This window comes from Pristiophorus japonicus, chromosome 9, assembly GCF_044704955.1.
Source record: "Pristiophorus japonicus isolate sPriJap1 chromosome 9, sPriJap1.hap1, whole genome shotgun sequence".
NCBI lineage: Eukaryota > Metazoa > Chordata > Chondrichthyes > Pristiophoridae > Pristiophorus > Pristiophorus japonicus.
Window position 1 is genome coordinate 33,942,445 of NC_091985.1, and position 21,465 is coordinate 33,963,909.

Consider the following 21,465-nt stretch of genomic DNA (forward strand, 5'->3'; position numbering starts at 1 on the left):
AGTAATGATCCCATTACATCAGTGTGATCCAATTCGGTTAAACAATCACAGTAAGTAACAAATACAAGAGGTGTAGGTTAGTAAGGATGTGAAAATTAAGCATTTAGGACAGCGTGTATGGATAAACCCTCAATATTAAATATCACAGCACCAACTTCACATTGTTCTACGATCGTTGATGATAAGTCTCGCTTATGCGGTAATGTATTAGAAGGAGTTATCTTTTTGGCTCTCTGCATCACCACAGTGTCCTCCTGACTTCAGATGCAAACTAAACTTTGTCTCATCAACGCTCATAGAACTAATAGGAGATGACATTGATCATAGAGTGCTACTGCTTTTATTTCACTTGTGAGAAAGGCTGTTGCTATTTGCTCACATGCTATTGGGATAGAATCACAGAATGCTACAGCTCAGAGGGAGGCCATTTGGCCCACCATGCCTGTGCTGGCTCTTTGAAAGAGCTGTCCAGTTAGTCCCCTTCCCCTGCTCTTTCCCCATAGCCCTATAAGTGTTTTCCCTTCAAGTATTTTCCAATTCCCTTTTGAAAGTTATTACTGGATCTGCTTCCAGCACCCTTTCAGGCAGTGCATTCCTGATCACAACAACTCACTAGTAAAAACATGTCTCCTCATCTCACCTCTGGTACTTTTGCCGATTACCTTAAATCTAGTTACCAACCCTTGTGACACTGGAAACAGATTATCCTTATTTTACTCTATCAAAACCATTCATGATTTTGAACACCTCTATTAAATCTCCCCTTAACCTTCTCCGTTCTAAGGAAAATCCCCGCTTCTCTAATCTCCATATGTAACTGAAGTCTTGCATCCCTGGTACCATCCTAGTAAATCTCCTCGCCATCCTTTCTAAGGTCTTGATATTCTTCCTAAGGCCTTGATATTCTTCCTAAAGTGTCGTGCCAAGAATTGGACACAATACTCCAACTAGGGCCCAACCAGTGATGTATAAAAGTTTAGCATAACTTCCTTGCTTTTGTACTCTAAGCCTCAGTTTATAAAGCCATGGCTATCTAATGCTTTTTAACAACCTTCTCAACTTGGCCTACCGCCTTCAAAGATTTGTGGATGTACACCCCCAGGTCTCTCTGTTTCTGCACTGCCTTTAAAGTTGTACTATTTAATTTATAATGCCTCTCCTCATTCTTCCTACCAAAATGCATCAATTCACACTTCCCTGCATTAAATTGTATCTGCCCTATGCCTGCCCATTTCACCAGTCTGTCTATGTCCTCCTGAAGTCTGTTACTTTCCTCCTCACTGCTTACTACATTGCCGAGTTTTGTGTCCTCTGCAAACTTTGAAATTATGACCCATATACCCAAGACCAGGGTCATTAATGTATATCATGGAACATTACGAACACTACTTGGGTTGGCGTACTATTGGCCTGGTGTGCTACAGGCCCCACACACTCATCAAATTAAAGTGGTAACACGCCACGATCAGTTTTGACATCCTTCATGCAACATACACAAGCTGGGCAAGTAACACAGCAACGTTTCACAAAAACAACCTTGTAATGGCCTTTCTGTCAGGCACGTAACGTTGTATCAAGCATTTGCTTGAGTCACAAATGCCCGTAATAGCCTGACCGAGGATATTACTCAGCAAAGAGGATACAACAGGCAATTACAAACTCAAAGCACTCATAAACAGTAAGTCATTGCGTCTCACTTTAAATATGCACAAAACATGAATATAATTATGTAAAATAGCAGCTCCTGTGAATCATAGAATCATATGTGTGGGAGATCAAGGTAGCTACACCATTTTGGGGCATAGATTGCATTTGTAAATCACTGAGTTATAGTCGATGGCCTCCTCCAAGCACTGTGTAAAGCAAAGTACTCATTATTCAGTATATATGATTTGTGTGGCTAACTACGTGTTCCTAATGACTCACAGCATTTAGAATTTCAAACAAGGATACGAGTTAGTTAACAATTTGCATGAAACAATCCTAGCAAAAGGGCAGACCATTTCAACTTTATTCAGTTTTCTTTGTTAACAAAACCTCTGATGACTCTGACTCCCCCCGCGAAGCCGTCGGGAATGACATCAACGCTGGCAAAGGCAACTGGTTGTGGAAAGAGGGGTTTAGTGGGGGACGCTCGGGCAGGGGAGGCCCGAGGTGTCCTTGTGGGACTAGGAGGAGCACCCCGCCTCCTCCAGGCTATTGGGTGGGTTAGAGAACAGGGGAATTTAAATGTCCTGCCACTTCCAAGCCTAACACACAACCTTTAAAAGGTAACACAAAAATGAATTTAAAATTAACAATTGATCTAGCATCAATTATCATTTGTGGAAAAGAATTCCAAATTTCTATCGCCCTCTACCCTATCCATTCCCCTTAATATCTTGTAAACTTTGATCAAATCACCCCTTAACCTTCCAAATTCCAGGGAATACAACCCTAGTTTGTGCAATCTCTCCTCGTAACTTAACCCCTGGAGTCCAGGTATCATTCTCGTACTCCCTTCAAGGCCAATACATCCTTCCTAAGGTGTGGTGCCCTGAACTGCTCGCAGTACTCCAGGTGTGTTCTAACCAGGGCTTTGTATAGCTGCAGCATAACTTCTACCCCCTTGTATTCTAGTCCTCCAAAGCAGGTCCGGGGCGATGTGCAGCACGATGACGTCACGATCTCCGGGCGCAGGAGATGGTGGCACCAGGATTTCTCACCGCCGCAAACCTCAAGGGGAATTTTGCGGGCAGCGGTACTCTCGCCGCACCCGGTCGCAGCGCCCTCCGGAGGCGCTAACGATTGCCGCAAAGGAGGCGAATTTCTAAACCTAAATGTGTGTACATTTTTTCCATCCTTACTGCTAGTACACGTTGTGAAGTGAACCCTAAACCCAGAAGGGTGTGTCCATGTTGTTATAAAAATATCTTCGCCAGAAGATCACAGCTTTGAAATTCTAAGATTACCAGAAGCAGCAGGATATTTGCTCTGCCAAGGGCGGGGGCCTGTGTGGGGATTTAAAGGGACAGGTTGCGATGTTGCTTCAGACTTGATAATCCATTCTTTTACAATGTGCTGGCACATGTTTTTCTAGAATGTAATAAGGCAAACTGGTATGATTGCAGTCACATTTTTTGATAACTCACAACATAAGCAATGGCGAGGCCAGGGTAGTTGAATGAAGGGTTATATCATTCTGGGCAACCACAAGAGCAGCGGGCATCTGCTCTCGCACCGTTAGTTCGTCCGCCCTTTGCTATTTTGCTTCTGGCACCTTGAATTGAGTCTTTTGATCAGAAAGCGATTATGACACTTGCTACCCAGTTTCTATGCTCAATGTTTCGATGAAAAAGGAACTGCACTGAGCGTTCTAGCCATCACCAGCTCCTCCCAGTAACCTGGCTGCAATAGTGATGTCACCATGCTGCTTGGCGATAAAATGCATTGATTTATCAGCAGAGAGAAATACCAGACCATTCTAGATCAAATACGGTACGAATGTATCCTTCTATAGATACCAAGCATTCAATCGCCTCTCAGAATGGTTCCAGGGTTCTTGTCTCCACTGCCTTATCTGGAGGACCAGGCCAGCTCCTAATCCCACTTTGTGTGAGAAGTTGTAGCTTGATTCTTAGCAAGTGATACACCTAACTAAAGAAAAGCTCAAAACTATAAATGTGCCCATTAAATATGGTGCCAATTAAGAAAGCAGAATAAAGTTGAAATCATCAGGTTTTGAGTGGGACATTTTTTTTACTTGATATTAAACAAATTCACATTTTGCTAGCTGCCTTCCTGCACTTCATGTTAAAACAGAGCTGTCGAAATATCTAAGTGAATAAATGATTATTTATTGACATTTAAATGGGATTAAGATCAAAGAACTGTACTAATTATGCTCACTCACATCACCCATCGAGGATCATGATGTTAACTCTTTCCAACCATCATTTTTTAACAAGGGAACCTGTTTAAAACCTCTGCACTTTGACTATTTGAAAATTCGCTCTATCATTTTTAGTGTGGTTGCTGTACTCAGTGTGGGTGTTTGTTTGTGTAACTGGGGGACAAACCAAAATTAATATACACGAGGAAAATATATTTAGCAAATTGCTAGAATCCGAAAGGGAAATACATTGAAGGGAAAGTAAAGAGAGCAAATTTTCTCATTCACTTTCCCAGCACAGGGAGGGATAGTGACCTCAGCTAGATCCTCTGGCAATAGGGGCTTGGATCAAAGGATGTAAAATAGAAGGGAAGGTCAGGAATGCTGTTGTCAGCCCCTGTGGCGAGGTGGTGGAGGGGCAGGGTATCGAGGGGCAGGGTATCCAGGGGGAGGCTATCTATCCAGGGACAGGGTATCTATCCAGGGGCAGGCTATCTATCCAGGGGCAGGGTATCCAGGGGCAGGCTATCTATCCAGGGGCAGGGTATCTATCCAGGGGCAAGCTATCTATCCAGGGGCAGGCTATCTATCCAGGGGCAGGCTATCTATCCAGGGGCAGGCTATCTATCCAGGGGCAGGGTATCCAGGGACAGGCTATCTATCCAGGGGCAGGGTATCCAGGGACAGGGTATCCAGTGTCTTGGTCATGAGGGTCAGCCTCATCCAGGAAGCACGGTTGGAGGGAGATGGGTTTTTAAATAAAAAGACAGTCAATCAGAAAAATAAAATGGTCCCATTCACTTACAAAGGAATGAGATGCGAGGGGCAGAGAGAGAAAAACACACACTGCAAGCCTGGACACAGTGTGGGAATGGATTAACAGCAGTGATTCAATGAATGATGCCTGCCTGCTCCTTCGTACACAACAGAGACGCTTCTGTACAGCATGTGGTGAGTTAGCAAAAGGGAAACTATACTGTGGTGAGCTTTGGGCTGCTTTAAAAATGGTTTATATGATGGATGTGTGTTTTAAAAAAGAGGAGCCTTAAGTTGCTGTCACTTTAGTGTTAGCATTTCGATACAATCCACTTCTCAAAAATAAAAACCACAATTTACCAATGCATGTTTCACTTGTAGGGCTCAGGCGGAAGCCTCTGGCACATTCACATCGATAGGAGCCGTCGGTGTTCACGCAGGAACCGCCATGACACTTGGTGCCATCTGCACATTCATCAAAATCTGAAAAATATACACACTTCACACATTAAACACAGTCAGATAAGAACATAAGAACATATGAACATAAGAATTAGGAACAGGAGTAGGCCATCTAGCTCCTCGAGCCTGCTCCGCCATTCAACAAGATCATGGCTGATCTGGCCGTGGACTCAGCTCCACTTACCCTCCCGCTCCCCGTAACCCTTAATTCCCTTATTGGTTAAAAATCTATCTATCTGTGATTTGAATACATTCAATGAGCTAGCCTCAACTGCTTCCTTGGGCAGAGAATTCCACAGATTCACAACCCTCTGTAAGAAGAAATTCCTTCTCAACTCGGTTTTAAATTGGTTCCCCGTATTTTGAGGCTGTGCCCCCTAGTTCTAGTCTCCCCGACCAGTGGAAACAACCTCTCTGCCTCGATCTTGTCTATCCCTTTCATTATTTTAAATGTTTCTATAAGATCACCCCTCATCCTTCTGAACTCCGAGTAAAGACCCAGTCTACTCAATCTATCATCATAAGGTAACCCCCTCATCTCCGGAATCAGCCTAGTGAATCGTCTCTGTACCCCCTCCAAAGCTAGTATATCCTTCCTTAAGTAAGGTGACCAAAACTGCACGCAGTACTCCAGGTGCAGCCTCACTAATACCCTATACAGTTGCAGCAGGACCTCCCTGCTTTTGTACTCCATCCCTCTCGCAATGAAGGCCAACATTCCATTCGCCTTCTTGATTACCTGCTGCACCTGCAAACTAACTTTTTGGGATTCATGCACAAGGACCCCCAGGTGCCTCTGCACCGCAGCATGTTGTAATTTCTCCCCATTCAAATAACATTCCCTTTTACTGTTTTTTTTCCCAAGGTGGATGACCTCACAATTTCCAACATTGTATTCCATCTGCCAAACCTTAGCCCATTCGCTTAACCTATCCAAATCTCTTTGCAGCCTCTCTGTGTCCTCTACACAACCCGCTTTCCCACTAATCTTTGTGTCATCTGCAAATTTTGTTACACTACACTCTGTCCTACAGAGTAGGCAGCAGATACAGCAACTAAAATGGCATCTATCTAAAACACTGCCAATGTTTAAAGAGAGAGCGAGGAAGGAGAGAGAGACTGGGGAGGAAGGAGGAGACGACAGAGATGGGGGAAGGGGAGAGATTGACTGAGGAGCAACAAGGAGGGCAGTGAGAGAAGGAAACTAGAGAGAAAGGTGAAGGTGAGTGAAGAGCAGAGATTGAACTCATTTGTGAAGACCACATAATGCCAGTTCTCAGAAAATTCATGATTCAAAACTTGGCTTTATCTTCGCAGAACACTGCCGATATTACTTTAACAAGTAATTAACATCCCCTCCTCCATCTTCCCCCCCATTACCACCCCTCCCAAATAAATTTGCTGTGAGTTACACAGAGGTAAAGATCACTCTTCATACTTACTCCGACATTAAAATAGCCTGCACCAATCGCAGTTCACCTGTCAGTCACATGTTTTAAATTCACCATTTCTGTCAACTGCACGTTACCATGGCTACTTCAGCATCAACTTGCTCATTAAACATCCACAGCACATTTTGTTACCCCCACCCCCCCCCCATTCCCCGCACCCCCCCCCAGTCCCACAGGCAGGCACCTTTAAGTCGAGCGTTAGCCTCTCTTGCATGCTCTGTATAAATAACTGGTAATGTTAAGATTATAGGTTTAAAATTGCTACGCGTGGATTATGATTAATAACTCCATTCAACTGAGGCACTGTAGGCTTTAGCAGGTTTTGAACCTTCAGATAAAAATCATGAGACTGATTTAATGCCAAACACCCTCACAATGATGTTATTACTGTGCCATGCTTCGGTGATATCGCGCTCAAGTTCCTGTACTAGGGCCTCAGTACCAGGTACAAAAGCCTTTATACCTTATATCCAGGGCTAATTAAAAGTTTTGTTTTCTTTCTGAAGCAAGCAAACATAATTGGCTATAGTTCATTCTATGGCACTCAAGGCAGTTTTCATTCAGACGCACGCACATGCAGAGAAAGTAAAAGAGCTCGCCTAACATAAGCTAATAAACCATAGTGCCAGATGTGTCAGGCAAGCATTTGCTGCGAAGTTGGAGAAATTGTAACAGGACCTGTCGGGCCCTTTAATGCACCAGACTGGAAAATTTCATCTGCTATGTCTAATTAGAAGAAAAAAAAAAGCCAGGAATGCTTGCAAAAGAAAAATGTAATTAGAAATAAAACATATTTGATCCCCTGGTGTATGATCAGAATGCCAATGTTTGCTAAGTGTTGGGCTGAATACTCTTGTTAGGTCAAATGGTGTTCACAAGGAACCCATAGGGGATTGTTCTACAGCAAATATTTTCCCTCGTCTAGACAAGGCAACTCTTGGACTGCTGAAACGTTTCTGTTACTGCCAGAAGGGGCATTTGTCACAATAATTGGCTTAAGAAATCAGGGATGATGGGTTAACATTCTGACAAGATACAATGACATTTCAGGTCAAAAATGGCATTCGCTTAAATTAGCAAAGCCTACCAGCAACAAAAAAAGCTTCAGAATTTACAGGACGGCTGAGTTAAATAGAATTCTACCCGGAGCTTGCACCTGTGTTTGGTTACGTTGTGAAACATTAGTCAGTGAAATAAAACCTTGCGTTAGTAGATAGCATGATCCTTGAAAACTCTGAAGAGAATATCTTTTGCTGCTCTCATTCTGTCTATCTGACTGAAATCGAGCCTTGTATCTAGCCTCTTCTTCAGATTTGTGTCTCCCTGCATTCTCTTGAAGATGTGACTCTTGACTTGGGTGCAGTCCCACAGAGACTGGCAGTCCTCTGATAGCTCATGGAACTGGCCCTTGTTGGATGTGTGGGCCTGGACGATGAGCGTTGGCAGATCATTTCGGCATGAGAAACATCACAGCTGAGCTAAATCCCACCCTCACCTAATAAACATCCATAAACATCGCCCAGCAGGCGTTACTGGACTGCAACCAACAACAACAAGAAGTTGTATTTATATAGCGCCTAGTGAAACGTCCCGGGATGCTTCGTCATAATTCAGGAGTATTATGCGATAAAAATTTGACACCGAGCCGCGGAGGTGAGTGGTATGTTTTAAGGAGCGTCTTGAATGAGGAAAGAGAGGTAGAGAGGCAAAGAGGTTTAGGCAGGGAGTTCCAGAGCTTGGGGCCTAGGCAGCAGAAGGCACGGCCACCAATAGTTGAGTGATTACAATCAGGGATGCTCAAGAGGGCAGATTTAGAGGAGCGCAGACATCTCGGGGGAGTTGTGGGCTGAAGGATATTACAGAGATAGGGAGCAGCAAGGCCATGGACCAAGAGGAGAAATGCTAGCCAGAGGTGCAACTATATAATAAAGAGTTTGGGGGTGGTGGTGGGGGAAATCGTGTCAGGAACAGTACTGGATTTCATGTGGAATGGATTAAGACGTGGAACTTAAAAGCTGCCAAAAATACTGTGGCAGAGGGGAGCAGGCCGTACATTACTCAGAAGAACATAAGAAATAGGAGCAGGAGTAGGCCATTCGGCCCCTCAGGCCATTCAATAAGATCATGGCTGATCTTCTACCTCAACCCCACTTTCCCTCACTATCCCCATATCCCTTGATTCCCCTCGAGTCCAAAAATCTAGCGATCTCAGCCTTGAATATATTCAATGACTAAGCATCCACAGGGTAGAGAATTCCAAAGATTCCCAAGAAATTTCTTCTCATCTCAGTTCTAAATGGCCGTGACTCCTGGTTCTAGACTCCCCAACCAGGGGAAACATCCTCCCAGCATCTACCCTGACAAGCTCTTTAAGAATTTTATATGTTTCAATGAGATCACCTCTCATTCGTCTAAACTCTTGGGAATATAGGCTCAGTCTATTCAATTTCCCCCCATTTCTAATGGCTGCACTTATGAACCTGGCTGATTTTGTCCCTGTATAAATTCACTATTGTGGGCACTTAAGGACAAAAGAAGTGACAGAGAAAGCTCAGTAACATGATTCCATTGAAAAAAAGGTAGATTCCACTCTGTGGGGTTATGGTATGAAACTTGGCCTTGAAATTGTGTTGCTTCTACAAACGCTTAATGCATTTATACAAAAATGGTTTGACTGCTATTTTAACCAAATAATCTGTCAATGCCCCTGTTAAAATTGTGGACAAAGGAATTTCATTGGAATGCTTAAATCGCACAGTGCCATTTCATTGCCCATTTAGCTCTTTCTAATGGAAGGACACAAGATAAAGGTTATGGCGCCCAAGCTTATAACTCACTGCAGGAGCTGTGGAATTGGGGGCGATTTTAACCTCACCTGCTCAGCACAAACCTGGCGGGTGGGCAGGTAAAATCGACACTGTCCGAAAGCCGCCATGATCGCAATGTCTGCAATTTTAACCTGCTCTCCTGAGCAGGCAGCCCGGAGACAATTGTGTCTTTCTTTACAATATGCATGTTATGACCCAGTGACATCATTGAGACCCGGCGGTAATTTTAACTCGGGGCCTGAGCGGGGCCAATTTGTGTTTATGGTGTGACCTGTGGCTAGATCTCACTGCTAATACCAGATGAAAGGGGTATCAAACATCCAATATCAACGTGAGCCTATTTAGTAAAATAGGGAGCCAATGATTTAGAAAACATAGTCCAACACAGCCAGTTATTCCCCCTCCCTATTATTGAGCAAATTGAAATAGTAGTTAGTCAACAAAGAATCAATTATTAAAATAAAGGATGTTTCATTTTTTTTAAACCCACCAATAACTTCACATAAAGAATCCGAGTATGAGCTGGATGGATCAAATTATGTGCTGTCAAATCGTTTCTTTTCCTAAGGGAACACCGCCCTCTAATTTTTCACTGTTTTTTCTTACCTTCCTGGTTTCACTGGGCCTCTCACTCCCCCACGGGCCTCTGTCTATGCTACTGAAGCCAGCCTCCAGGAGGTATAATAGGACCAGCACAGTGAGGTCTCTCCCTCAATCCTTGTGGGGATAAACCTGGTCAATGCTTGGCACTTCTCACTGGCAATGCTGTCGAGGTTGGAGATCCCACAGCGTGGGGAATGGAAGCTGCACAGTTCTGCACCTTGTGCTCTGCCCCCGTCACCACCCTGGCTTCCTATCTTTTCCCTCCTCTTTCCCGCCTGAAGGCAATGCTGGTTCCTGCTGAGTTGTGGGCCCACAACTGCGGACCTTCCCATGCCCCCTTCAAATGCTCATTCTTTATGTATCAGCTTATTCGGCGAATATGAAAAGGCTGTCCAGCAACAGAGTGGCGAGGGGAGGCCGATCCTGCCATCATGCCGACCACACATTGACATTGGTCAAAAAGGAGTGGGAACACTGGCGGATTGCTCCCTCCCTAAACCCAGGGACAACGACACCAATACTAGCGTCCTCGCTGCTGAACGCTCCCGGTCGGTAAACTCTTACGCTCCCATTAGCTGCTATCTGAGGTGTTACACAACCAAAAACCCAGCCTCTAGGCTAATTTTGTAATAAATCTCTTTTTTTTCTCTCTCTGTAGTAATCCCTTTTGTTAGGTTATGAGCTGTGCATTACCAAACCTGCAGTGTATCCATCGCTGGATCTCACCTTCACAGTTGTGTCCATCTGACGAGATTGTGAATCCTTGCTCGCAAATGCAGTAGAATGAACCCTCTGTGTTCAGGCAATCCCCGTGTGCACAAAGCTCTGGTGTTAGGCATTCGTTCACATCTGGGTGAAGAAACAGCACTTATGTCTCTTTTTGTGGCAGTAACAAAAGGAAACTGCCGCTCACTGTATATTTACACACATGTGTAGTTATCCTTGTTAAAGGGGACATCGGGGTTGAGTGATTGGAATGGCCAAAGCATCCCAAGTACAGAGCTGCTATATTAGCCACTGGGGAAAGTTAACCTGCGGCAGAAGTGACACCTAATGTGGTGTTTACCCTCAAAATGGTTTAGCACAGCACACCACTTCTGTTGAAATGAGATTATTGTTGTGCACGGATACAATAATACTGGAGGGCGGCAGTCTTTCAAACTCATATTTAAATCAGAAACTTCCAGACGTTGTGTGTGCTTTTATCTGTCTACCTGTATGTAAATATTATTTTTAATTCATTTACAGGATGTGGGCGTCGCTAGCGGGGCTGGCATTTATTGCCCATCCCTAATTGCCCTCGAGAAGGTGGTGGTGAGCCGCCTTCTTGAACCGCTGCAGTCCGCGTGGTGAAGGTACTCCCACAGTGCTGTTCGGGAGGGAGTTCCAGGATTTTGACCCAGCGAAGATGAAAGCGGGTAATACAGGGCATCCAAATGCTTTGAGGATAACAGAGATCCAATATTGACATACCTCCTAATGAGCTGAAAGCGTAATGTGCAATTTCATTAACCAATCTGTGCATTCCGAATTGCCCTCTGTGCTATTTGGACAGAGGCATTAATCTGGTTAAATTAAATAGGTTAATGCTTTCATTGAAGCAATCTTTAAACCAAGGGGGGAAAGAATTTCATAGGTGGCCCTTTTGTGCGTTCATTACTAATATGGCCCAGTGCAATTTCAACCTGCTAAAGTTTAAAAGAGAAACCTTTCTGCAAATTGGATAAATGCTCTCACGCAGATAAAGCATTGGGGTCCAGGGATGACGCACGGGAGGGCCAATTACAGGCCACACCGGGCAAGTTACAAGGAGCGACATGGCGGGTTCTGCCACGGCCGCCATCGATTCTTTACCTTGGCACCTTGCATCATCCACCAGCTGGAAGCCACTTGGACATGTGCATGTAAAGGAGCCTGCGCTGTTCGTGCACACACCTCCCCAGCAAGCATCTGCATTTTCTTGGCATTCATCAATGTCTGCAACAAAGAAGATCATAAAGCTGTTGAGCTGACTTTGCCCGTAAATCTCTCTATGGACTTCATATTATATATTGCTCCCTCACTAATAGAACAGCCACAGAAAATACTTCTGGAGCAATAATTATTTTTGTACGGTTCCCAAAGACATAAAGGGAACCTACCGCGTTTGGTTTGCTTAGGTTGTCTGCAGCTTGAGTCAAAGCTTGTAGCTTTAAATAAACAGCGTCGGCCAGAAAGTTTTTTCCCTCATTGGACCAAGTACAGATGAGCTGAGTTTATCGTTTGATGCACTCACAAGGGGGTAAATACGTCGACTTCAGGTTAAAATGGATGATTCTTCACTGTGAGGTTTAAAAGGACTGCTACAGTTACCCTTATCTAAACTGGCAGAGGCAGTCTTCCCACATTCTTCAATAAAAAGTACGAGATAAGACAGACCAACATTTCACCTGTTGCCCATTGGTCAGAGCTGTACCTGATAAACAGTGGCAGATTTCTCTGTGTCTGGGGGCAGCACACAGAGGGAAATCGAGGGGAAGGAAGGGACAGGAGGATACAAAGCTCCAAGACACAGGATCAGGAAAATCTGCCCATGGCCTCCACCCAACACAGTGACGTGTTCTTTTTTTTCTCTTTTCTCGATGCTGACAGAATTATTGACCCAGATTTTCTGGGGCCTACGACCGCGTATGTAGCATGTACACAGCCGTAAGTGCCTCGCATGTTCCGGATTTAGGAACTTGCGATCTGTCAATTTTCTTGACAGATCCTCCGCATCCCCGGGAAATGGGCATCAGCTTGCCCAACGAATGCCCGTGAAACTCTTATGCCTTCTTTTACCAGCGTCAATGTGAAAATAAATATTAAAATTAAAATTTTGGTATCATTTTCACACTCCAAAACCTGTAAAATAGGTTTGTGTTATTTTTGGACTCTTGAAAAATGTTAAAATTTATTTTTCAAGAAATATATATCATTTTTCAATATTTAATTAAATTGCATTTTGATTAATTTTAAACATGTAATGATTTTTATTTCAGTGCTGTAAAAGTGTTTTTTGGGTGATTCCTATTATGTTTATGGGGATTCTGTACGTAAATGTAATCCCATAAGCACAATGGCGATCCGCTTTCTGATTGGTTGGGCTGGCCCACGTGACCCTAGGGACTCTTGCGAACCGTCTGCACCCCGGGATAAGTGGGCCTCAAGCAGGCCTACTTTTATTGCATTTTACTGCAGAACTTTTATTGCAGTTCAAAAGCATCTGCCCCAGGGAAGCCTCTGAACGTAAATTCAGGCTCATTGTGTACTTTTACTTCAGATTTCTGGCATTTGCATTTATTTCTTTTTTCATCCCCTATCCTCCTATGTCCACATTGTATATGTTGGCTATATTTCATGACAAAAAAGGCTTTTTGATGTCGAATCATAGAACCTCGCAGCACAGAAAGAGGCCATTTTGCCCGTCCTGCCTGTGCTGGCTCTTAGAAAGAGCAGACGTGCTTAGTCCTACATCCCCGCTTTTCGTCCGTAACCCTGCAAGTTCCTCGTCCGCAAGTACCTGTCAAACTCCCTTTTAAAATTATTGATGTAACCAGCTTCCACCACCTTTTCAGGTAGAGCAATCCAGATCCTGACAACTCTCTGAGTGAAAAAAAATTCTTCTCATCTCCCCTCTAGATCCTTTGCCAATGATTCTAATCTCTGACCTCTGGTCATTGACCCACTCGCCAGAGGAAATCATTTGTCTCTGTCTATCATCAAAACCTCTCACCATCTTGAAAATGTAGAGGAAGTTTGACCTTTCAGACTCACTTGATGAAGCTCCCAAATGATCTCGGGTAGACTCATTAAGTAGCGATTACTCCTTTATAGGCCCACTGGCCTTTTTGCTTTAAGTGGCGAGTGTGCTCAGTGCTACAGAGGAATGTTATCTATGCACGTTCAGATGGCTGGGAGACATCCGTGTGCTCACAAACTTCCCTCCCTTTCTCTGTGCATCTCTTGCTCTTAAACTTTCATGTTGTAAGTATTTTACTCCAGGAGCAGTAAATATCATGCTGGGAAAAAGTCAAAAGAGTTCGAACATGTTTAAATGTAGCACAAACCATGTGTTCAACATTTCCTGTACAGGGACCAGGTGGTCCACAGTGTGTTGGAACAATGGGGGTGGGATTTTTAAGAAGGTTCTTCTGCTCGTTTGCAGGAACTTTGCAGTGTGAGCCCCAGAAACCCTGGGAAACCGGCGTAAATGCCATTCACACCACTTTTCCAGCGATTTGCTGCTCTTCCAACAAAGTTACAGTGGACCAGCGGCAGAACCTCCATGTGAATTCATCCCCATTGCCAATCCACCACTCCACCAGGGATCTGAGATGTATATTGCCCCCTGCCTCCCCCCCTCCTATATAATCTACGCAAAGCTATCAGTTCAGAATTCTGGGGGGGGGTGAAATTTGGTTACACCCCGTTTGGGGGTGGTAACCGAGTTGGGCGGGACTTCCTGCGCCCGGCATGGAGGTCCCGTCCCGGCCACGAAATTCGGGTTAATGCCCCTCACAGGAAGTGGAGCGCAATCTCGCACGCTCCACTTCCTGTTGTGGTGTTATTCGGGGCGCTATGCGGGCAGGATCGGCAGCGTTACGCAGCTTCTCCGCACAGCGCCGATGCGTTTCAAGTCCCCTCGTCTTCTGTTAAAGGGGAGGGCCTCTGCGCACTCTGTAGGCCCTTTGATGGCCTCCACTGGGCCAGCAGGTGGTGCCGTAGCCGCAGCCCGGCATCCAATCAGAGTGCCGTGCTGCACAGACCGCGCCACATCGCTGGAGCACGGGCCGACCGGTGAGTCAGGAAAAGAAAAAAAATGGCGGTGGGCGACGCAGCGCACCTCCTCTTTAACTTCCGCCGCGCGAGTGGAGGTCGGCCCGGTTCAGGGCTCGCGAGGCTGGAGCGGGCACCGTCCGCGGCAGCCTCACGGGGTGCTAGGCAATTTCCGCCATGGGGCAGAAAGGGGGTCGCCATGGGGTCGTCGCACATGGTGATGACGTCATCGGCGGAGGTGCGCGGGCCCGGGGTGCTATTAGCGGGGCGCGACGTTACTGTCTTCGCGCCTTGGCTGACTGCCGCGCAATTTTGCGGGAGCCGTAGTGACCCCTACCCCACCCCCTGCCCCCGGGGAAAACGGCACCACGTTAGTGCCCTCCCAGAGGTGCGAACAGGAAGTGCAGAACAGGGCAATTTCGATCCCTTGGTCTCTTAAGAGCTTTGACTCTGCAGACCATCAAAGGGTGATTCCGTCCCTTTGAAGTCTCCTCATTCTATTCAAGCCTTTGTTTAGGGCAGATTCCTCAGGAACAGTCAGGCAGGATCTCAGACCTGCATAATGTTCATCACATCTGTGATATGGTCTGCGGTTTTCTCTTCGCTGAAGGAGAAAATGTACGGTATAATGGTACGGTGATTTTAAATGTCACATTTTTTTTAGACTGAAAGGAGGTTTAAGTGAACCATATATTGTTAACAGCATTTTACATATGTAGCAGAATCCCATCTGGAAACATGGCCACGAACAGTTGTAAAGGTTAATGGTTGCCGGCGAGGCAAGCAGCCCGATGTTCATGGTGGTGAAATGAGCGAACTGCCATGTGGAGGCGGGACAGACGGGGCAGATTAAGGGTGAGTTTTGTGAGCCCCACGAGCTTCCGGGACTTAGTACAAAATCATTGCTGCTCTGCCCAATATTTTCCACTCAGCCACCCAACTCGTGTGAGGCCTCGTCGGGGGTGCGGGCTCACATAATCGGTCACCCGCCCGTTCAGCTCAGTTTCTGTGCAAAATTCAGATTACAGACCCATGTGCAGTCAGCTTCTGACAAGGAAAACTGACCTTGAGTGCAAGGATTTGGCCTGAACCATTCAGGATGCCGATGCTGTGCCAACGGAGAGTTACCATTTCCAAAGGAAAAAAATAAGAACATAAGCATATAAGAAATAGGAGGAGTAGGCCATACGGCCCCTCCAGCCTGCTCCGCCATTTAATAAGATCATGGCTGATCCGATCACGGACTCAGGTCCACTTCCCTGCCCGCTCCCCATAACCCCTTATTCCCTTATCAGTTAAGAAACTGTCTATCTCTGTCTTAAATTTATTCAATGTCCCAGCTTCCACAGCTCTCTGAGGCAGCGAATTCCACAGATTTACAACCCTCTGAGAGAAGAAATTCCTCCTCATCTCAATTTCAAATGGGCGGCCCCTTATTCTAAGATTATACCCCCTAGTTCTAGTCTCCCCTATCAGTGGAAACATCCTCTCTGCATCCACCTTGTCAAGCCCCCTCATAATCTTACACGTTTTGATAAGATCACCTCTCATTCTTCTGAATTCCAATGAGTAGAGGCCCAACCTACTCAACCTTTCCTCATAAGTCAACTCCCTCATCTCCGGAATCAACCAAGTGAACCCTCTTTGAACTGCCTCCAACGCAAGTATGTCCGCTCGCCACGCATCAAAGGACAATTAACTTCTAACCCATGACGCAGATGATGCTGGGCAGCTTACCTGATTTTGTACAAGGTTCACTTCACAACACAACACACTCAACTACTTCCTTGGAATCCTAATTTACCCTGCTTCCTTCAGCCCCTCCTGATGGACGCTGACCAAAGCAGGCAAACACAAATGCTGGTCAGACCAGCAGAGAAAATGAAAGCCGACAAAAACTTTACAAGAGCTTTGATCCTCCTGTAGATATTTAGTGCCCGATCCTTCTGAAGATACTCGATTAATATTCTTGCTCCTACCTTCACACTGGTCCCCCGTGGCAGCCAGACGATGGCCGGAGTTGCATTCACAGTAGAAGGAGGCCTCTGTATTCCTACATTGCCCATTGGTGCACAGGATGACATCCTGACACTCGTCCACATCTGCACCAGAGAAGAAACAAACAATTAGGGGCCGAAATTGCCCACCGCCAGAAACGCGGCGCACCTACCCTGTTTCAGATGTTTTTACCGCCGCGGTTGATGCCTCTTGAGCAAAATTCCGCTCTTGGGCTTTTTTTCCAGCGGCCCGGAAGTCGGTCACAATGGGGGCGGAAGTGCGACAGTGAGCGGAAGTTCGCACACTAAAGGAGCGGAAGTTGGGGGCCGGAGTGTCCTCCGCTGTCAGTCATCAACGTAGCGCTGATGACATCATTGCGCTGGCGCGTCACCACGTCTCTCCCCTTCACTTAATGGGGAGAGCCTGTGCGATTCTTGAAGTTCGGTCCACGGGCCACCAGGGAGGGTTTCGGCCGGTACCCGCAGCCTGGCACCCAAGAGGAGGTGTCTGGCTGCCTGTTGGCGGCCCGGCCAAACCCGGAGGCATAATTCCCCCCCCAAAATTAAAATGGCGGCCACGGCAGTAGGTCCACCCCTTTAATGGCAGCCACACCGCCATTTTACAGGCACTCCAAGCACAGTGCACCGGCAGAAAAAGCTGGTGGCGGGACCGAGTGGCAGCAGCAAGATTTCTTCGGTCGAATTTCACGATTGGAGATGGCAGGAACATCGGCTGTGCGCACTCTGAGGACGCACTTAGGACGGATCTGCAGCAGCGGAGCGGGTCACCGCCGGGATACCGCAGGAGTGGAATTTTCAAAATGGCGACCATTTCACGAAAACCCGGCGGCCAATCCACTCTGCAGCTGGCAACCAATTTCCGGCAGTAACAGGCCTTAACGGAAGCGGCAGTTTTGGCCTCTTAATTTCTGTGTCCATTCGCTCACAAGCCTCGTTTCACCAACAGAGGCTGCTACGATCAAACTTCAGAACTGGAAATGAAAAGCGGTCAAGTTCCCGCACGGGCGGGCAACCTGCTCCATCAGATTACCGCCAAACTACCGACGTTGAAAACTGGCCTTCTTCTGTCTTCATATGACTCTCAATAAGAATAATACATCAAGGAGTTATTAAAATATATATACCCATGTATACCCTGGAATACACTGCCTGAAAGGGTAGCAGAAGCAAAAGTGTCAGCCTGGATTATGTGCTTAAATCTGTGGAATGGATTTGAATCTATGATCCTCTGACTCACAGGTGATATCACCGAACCAAGGCCGACACTTGAAAATGAACATGTCCTTGGATCATCAGTTCACCGCTGGCTTAACTTCCGATCTCAACTGGCATGAGGAGTGACGGGAGGAGGCCAGTCACCTCCTCCCGAGGGTGGGGGTCAGGGGGACGGAGGAGAGTCATCCAGGTCTCTACTTGTCCACCTTCTAGCATCAGTTAGTCAGCTCCAGTACTATAGCTGTTCACCTTGCCTAGGGTTTGTGCATTAAGGTCGGGAGACCAAAAGGAAAGAAAATATATATTTGTTATTTATGGCCTCACCTTTCCCTAGCTCTATAATATCCTCCAGCCCTACAAACTGCGCCCCCCACCCCCCCGCCCCTCACCCCGAGATATTTGCACTCCTCTATCTCTGCCCTCTTGAGCATCCCTGATTATAATCGCTCAAACATTGGTGGCCGTGCCTTCTGTTGTCTAGGCCCCAAGCTCGGGAACTCCCTGCCTAAACCTCTCCGCCTCTCTACCTCTCTTTCCTCCTTCAAGACGCTCCTTAAAAACTAAACCTACCTCGTTGACCAAGCTTTTGGTCACCTGCCCTAATTTCTACTTATGCAGCTCAGGTGTCAAATTTCTTATCTCATAATACTCCTGTGAAGCACCATTAAAGGCTCTATATAAATATAATTTATTGTTGTTGTTAAACAGTGACTCTTACTGTCAAAAAAAATCCTCCACTTGTTAAACAAACAACTACAGTGCTACAATTTTAATTCAGTAATCTGATGCTAACCAAACTGGCTATTACAGATTTTACTCCCCTGCAGGAGTGGTTACCTTTGCACAGCCTGCCATCCAGAGACGGTTCATACCCTCGGTGACAACTACAGATATAGGCCCCCTCGAGGTTGGAACATCTGCCGTTTGCACAAACCGATCTGTCGAGGCACTCGTTAATGTCTAGGAAAACAGACACACAAAACCAGTGGTCAAAATGGATGTCGCAGACGACTGCGGCTAAACCTCTGCTGTCTTCAAACCCATAACAAGAGGTTAAGCACATGGGAATTGAACAGAGTGAATGGCAGAAAGCAAATGAAACCAGCGGAATTTTGTTTCTGAACTTATTTGCTGTCACATTTATCACCGAACATCTGCAGCATCCATCTGCCGCACAATTTAATGGGCGACTGTCTGGATTGGTCTTAAATAGCATTTATCCCAGCATGTGACCACATGTCCCATTTGTAACAGGAAACTGAAAAGAGATAGAGTTGATTCCTGATGAGCCCCCTGACTGGTTTGCCAAGAAGGCTTATGCTTAGATTGGGCTTGCTACAAACTGCCTACAAAATGGCAATGTCTAATATTTATCCCTCAGCGCACTGAATTATTCGTACAAAAGCTAAACACCATGGATGCTGGAAATATGAAATGAAAACAGAAAATGCTGGAAATATTGAGCAGGTCAGGCAGCATGTGTGGAGAGAGAAACAGGGTTAACATTTCAGGCCAATGACCATTGTGACGAAGGGTACAGCGTCAAGTGAAGTAAATGTGGCCATGGTGAGGCGATTCCTGGCCTGCTGGGCAGCAATGTGGGCAGGTGCTGATGCCCTGTGTCCTGTGCAGCATCAGTTGGTTGTGAAAAGGTTAGTGTTGCGGCTGTTGGTGTTGCTGGTATGCCTGGTGATGCTGGCGTTGGGGCTCATCGTGGGTGGATTCTGATGACCAAGGTGAGATTTTTTCAAAGACACCAATGCTGATGGAATAGATGGCAGGTGAGGTTGAGATGACAGAAGCGAACTGACAATGGTGAGAGAGGTTGTTCCAGGAAGGTGGCAGTGCATGAAGGTGACAGTGCATGAAGGTGACAGTGCATGAAGGTCAAATGTGTCTTCCAAATCCTGAAGGCTCCAGCTTCTAAGATTGAAAAGTGAACAGCTGTGAATGGATAGCTTTTATGCCACATTTGCTGCTGTCCACTATTCAGAAGAATGGATACTAATGGAACACCCGACCTACTTAACTGACGTGATCCCTGAGTGCCGTAAACCTCATGAAAAAGTTGGCAAAACGGTAAGCACAAGGCAAAATTTTGTTTATTTGGCTTCTAACTACCTCTTAATGATCTAAATTGCCTCCCCCGCCGCTTAGTATCTGTTGTGTATGCAATAACTGTTGGACTGAGTACTGTTTAACTCCAAGAGGTATGACCTTGGCTCTGCTTTATTTAGGCCAAAAGTGACTAATATACAAAATGGCTGGCCTTTTATACCTGGGCTGCACATACGTGCGTGCAGCCCAATGGCCTCCAACAGTGACGCCATCTAGTGGCTAGTAATCCCAAAAGTACATACATGACAGTATCGGGTCTGTTCCATGCTGGCAGACCTGGCACATGGGAGACTAGTGTGGAGGCGGGTTGACAAAGGGCTCCCGACCCACTGTCAATCATTTCTGTTTTGACACCTGACTCGCCTCCGATCCCGCCCTCTCAGTAAAATTCCAGCCTCTGTCTCCCCTTTCTCTTCTGCCCATCCTCTTTCTCTTCTCTCCTGCTCTCTTCCTAGTTCTTTTTGCCTCACTGTCTGTCCTCTCTGTTTTGTTCCCCTTCCTGTCATGTGAGCAGTGGTCGTGTGGTGTGGGCATCATGTGGCATCTAAAGAGGGTCACCAACAGCTGCAGGCGGCATTTGAGTGGGGGCTGCGGGGGCTAATAGGGTGGCCTTGTCCCTTTTAAAATGCTGTCTCTTTTTAGTAACTGAGGAGTTGGCTCATTTTTGACTGAAACGGGTCATTGATAATGAACAGAGAAGATTTGACACAAGAAGTGTTATTGATCAAGCAGCTCGAGGTTAAAGACAAGCTGTTTACTACCAGAAACAATAAACGGGCATCTAATCAATCGGCATCCAATTGATTCAAGCAGAACAAAGTGTTCCTATAAACACACTCATTAGCAAAGGGGAAGGGAGCAGATCAGTCAGGTACAATCCTGAACAAAAGGGTATTTTCGCAAAAGCAAACACATTTCGTCATAGTGCAATTATCCAGTGTCACAGTCGAATGCAGGCAAAATGTAAAAAATCACAGCGATCTGGTGGTGCCTGTTTGCAGTGTTGCGAACACATTACAGTGAATGTTTTCATCAAGGGTCATGACGCAGGGAGCTCTAGCCCAAAGCCAAAGCAAATATTGGCTTCTGGCTAGTCCAGATACTTAGCACAAAACCAGAAGAACGCAAAGCATTAATTCACAGATCAGCTACCACCACAATAAAACTGGACGTGCGTTTATCAACGAGATTGAAACTATTCCTGGCTCGGCTCGCAGGAGTAGACTACAACCCTCAAGAGAAAAAGCAATGTAATTTACTGCTTGGATAAATAAATGGAAATAGTCACACGCTGTTACATAACAAAGTGGATGCTTTTAAGGGGACAGCTTTTTTAACCAATGAAT

General features: G+C 45.9%; 1 protein-coding gene across 5 annotated transcripts in view; it reads right to left on the reverse strand.

Moving 5' to 3' along the window:
- Positions 1 to 21,465, reverse strand: part of ltbp1 (latent transforming growth factor beta binding protein 1) — a 456,945-nt gene that overhangs the window by 117,403 nt on the left and 318,077 nt on the right. For all 5 annotated transcript variants that reach the window (XM_070889256.1, XM_070889254.1, XM_070889255.1 and 2 more), the window contains 5 exons: positions 18,839 to 18,961; positions 16,748 to 16,870; positions 11,826 to 11,948; positions 10,698 to 10,820; positions 4,988 to 5,110 (listed from right to left, as the gene is read on the reverse strand). In XM_070889256.1, the coding sequence (XP_070745357.1) occupies positions 4,988 to 5,110; positions 10,698 to 10,820; positions 11,826 to 11,948; positions 16,748 to 16,870; positions 18,839 to 18,961 (615 nt within the window). The remainder of the gene's footprint in view (positions 1 to 4,987; positions 5,111 to 10,697; positions 10,821 to 11,825; positions 11,949 to 16,747; positions 16,871 to 18,838; positions 18,962 to 21,465) is intronic.